This window comes from Apium graveolens, unplaced genomic scaffold (assembly GCF_009905375.1).
Source record: "Apium graveolens cultivar Ventura unplaced genomic scaffold, ASM990537v1 ctg6582, whole genome shotgun sequence".
Lineage (NCBI taxonomy): Eukaryota > Viridiplantae > Streptophyta > Magnoliopsida > Apiales > Apiaceae > Apium > Apium graveolens.
The window spans coordinates 22,289-25,150 of NW_027419607.1; the positions used below are offsets into that span (position 1 = coordinate 22,289).

The following is a 2,862-nucleotide window of genomic DNA, read 5'->3' on the forward strand; positions in this document are numbered from 1 at the left end:
AGTGGAAGGAGTGATAGGTCCGCATATGTCACCATGAACAAGTTCAAGCACCTTACTAGCTGAGTACTTCGACTTAGTAGGAAATGGCTTTCGAGTCTGTTTCGACATTAAACAACCACTACATGTCATCTCCGGAGACACAATCTTTGGAAAACCACGAACCATGTAATTTGCTGACATCAATTCCATTGCCTTAAAATTGACATGTCCTAACCGAAAGTGCCACAACCAAGCATTTTCATTTGACCTTAATAATAAGCATTTTGGTTCACCACTTTCTATAATTATCTTATACAATCGATTTGTCGATCTCTTAACTTTCATTAACTACTTTCCTTGTTTTTCATGGATCCACAAATATTCTCCATTCAAGACAACCTTATTTCCGGCTTCCGATAATTGTCCAAGACTATTATATTGTTGCACAAGGAAGGAATGAAAAATACCTCGTGTAGTTCACGTTCCTCGCCCGTTTTACACTTCAAGCTCACAGTGCCCTTGCCTTTAATTTCAACCATCGAACCATCACCGAATTTTACTTGGCCTTTGACACATTCGTCCAGCATCTTGAATTTTGATCTCTGACCCGTCATATGGTTACTTGCACCGTTGTCAAGGTACCAGATGTCAGAATCACTGGATTTTTCACTTCCATGCAACTTCAGTTTTGGGTGTGACTTTCTCTTCTTTTAGCAACATCATGTTTACATCTTTGTCATCATGTTCAGTCAATAGCAATGCAGGCTCATCATCGTCAAATTGGGCCATGTTAACTTCAGCCCTTTGAACCTTGTTACGCTTAGGTTTGTTGCACTCAACTGCGAAATGGCCATACAAATGACAGTTGAAGCACTTAACTCTAGACTTGTCTCGAACCAGTCGTCCCCCTTCTTTATTTGGAATTTTCTGATTTGTGAAAATGCCACCACTTTCTCTGCTATGTCTCCTTGACCATTCTTCTCGAGTCATCAACAGTTTACCCTCGTTAGCTTCTCTTCGTGTCCATTCCTCTTCCGTGAGAAGAAGTTGACTACCGCCCCCACCACCATTCTTGGATCCCTTCAATCTTTCCTCATGAATCTTCAAGGACCCAACAGTTTCTTCAACGGACATTTGCTCAATGTTCCCAAACTGTTCGATCATCGAGGCTATTTATAGGAATTTTGTTGGTACAGCTCGTAACAACTTCTTTACTACATAGCTCTCCGAAACCTCTTCTCCAAGAGCTCTAATGTTTGTCACCAGACCATTGAGTTTCATACAGAACTCGTCAATTGGCTCTATCTCACTCATACTCAATGACTCAAAGTCCGCCTTCAGAGTTTGTATCCTAGCCGTTTTCACACGATCCGCACCGAGACACATGGTTTTAATCGCATCCCAGGCCTCTTTTGCTGTGTTTTTCTCCGCCAGTGACAGCAAAATGTCTTCAGGTACGCCTTGGTAAATGACCGCCAATGCTACCTTGTCAGTTCTTTCTTCGACCGGTGACTTAGGGTTCTTAGGTTCAATATCATCCCACACACCATGTGCCTGCATATTCACCTTCATCTTCATAGACCATGAAGCATAATTACTCTTAGCCAACATCGGATAACTCAGACCCACTCCGCCTTCTTTTATTTTGCTTGATTCCATCTCAGTAGCTTTCGACATATATTTTGGCATTCACCACGCAACCTTGCTCTGATATCAAATTCTTGAATATAAGAATGCCCTCCTGATATATATGTAAAGCTAACAGTAAGTTTGAAACGAGAAAAACAAAGTGCAGCTAAGTTCATGATATTTATTTCACTGCGGCATCACTAATATATATCGAATACAGAGATAAAACTAGATGCAAGAAAGAAGGAACTACTTTCCTATAACTACTCCACTATCTACCATTATTCAAAGAGACTCCTAATATGACTCCACAACTATATGACCAAGTCATAACTAGCTGTTAATACAAAACAAACTAACGTAAACATAAACAAGCTTATTCAGACAAGCTTATGATTAAAGTCAACAATCTAGACCCGCGAGGAGCAACTAGAGTCTATATATAGTCTAGAACTTTGTCAGAGTCTATATATGAGAGTAAACTCTTCTGAGTAGAAAAAAATATTTAATGTAAACTAAAAAAAATCAGATAAAGTAGAAGGAAAGACATGAGGGAGCTATCAATAGAAGTTGGAAATAGTAGGGTATTTCAAGTAATTTATTGAACTTATGTTTAATAGAAAAAAGTTATAATAAATATTGTTAGTTTACACTCTCTGTTTTTCATTATATTATTTTCCAAACTTATTCTAAATTCTGATTTATTTAGTTTACATAGAGTAGCTATCGATGTTTGTTCCATCCTTCATAGAGTTTTCTAATTCTAATTTACATAATACAAACACGTTAAGACATCTTTGTTTTGTGTTAATTACAATTCCAAGAATTAAGAAGAAAAAACAAACATGAACATTAATTCTTATATTCATCCTTTCTTGTACAAGTAATTTTACTAATTCTGCACAAATATCACAATAATATAATAGTCATGATAAAAATATTTATTTTACCTATTACTCGGCCACCTACCCTAACTCACCCACAAAAGTGATAATCTATAAAGATATTTTATTCAAAATAATAAATAATAAAGATTCTCTCGATATTAAATTTTGAAAATAAGATGGTTGTGTCCGAACTTGGAATGATGGAATAAATTGTGGACTTAGGAGCTCCCATGAAAACTAATAAAATTTTAAGATAGTTGTCCATTATTTGAGTGTGTGCGTGTATAGATATATCCGATACAATTGTAGATTATTTGTGTGTGCATATTCATACGAACACACCCACATACATATATCTATATAAATA

At 36.5% G+C, this 2,862-nt stretch overlaps 1 protein-coding gene across 1 annotated transcript; it reads right to left on the reverse strand.

The window, feature by feature from the left end:
• Window positions 1-1,152: 1,152 nt before the first annotated feature.
• On the reverse strand, window positions 1,153-1,656 carry LOC141703366 (uncharacterized). Its single transcript, XM_074506898.1, has one exon. It carries the CDS (start codon window positions 1,654-1,656, stop codon window positions 1,153-1,155), a length of 504 nt encoding a protein of 167 aa, XP_074362999.1.
• Window positions 1,657-2,862: the final 1,206 nt, after the last annotated feature.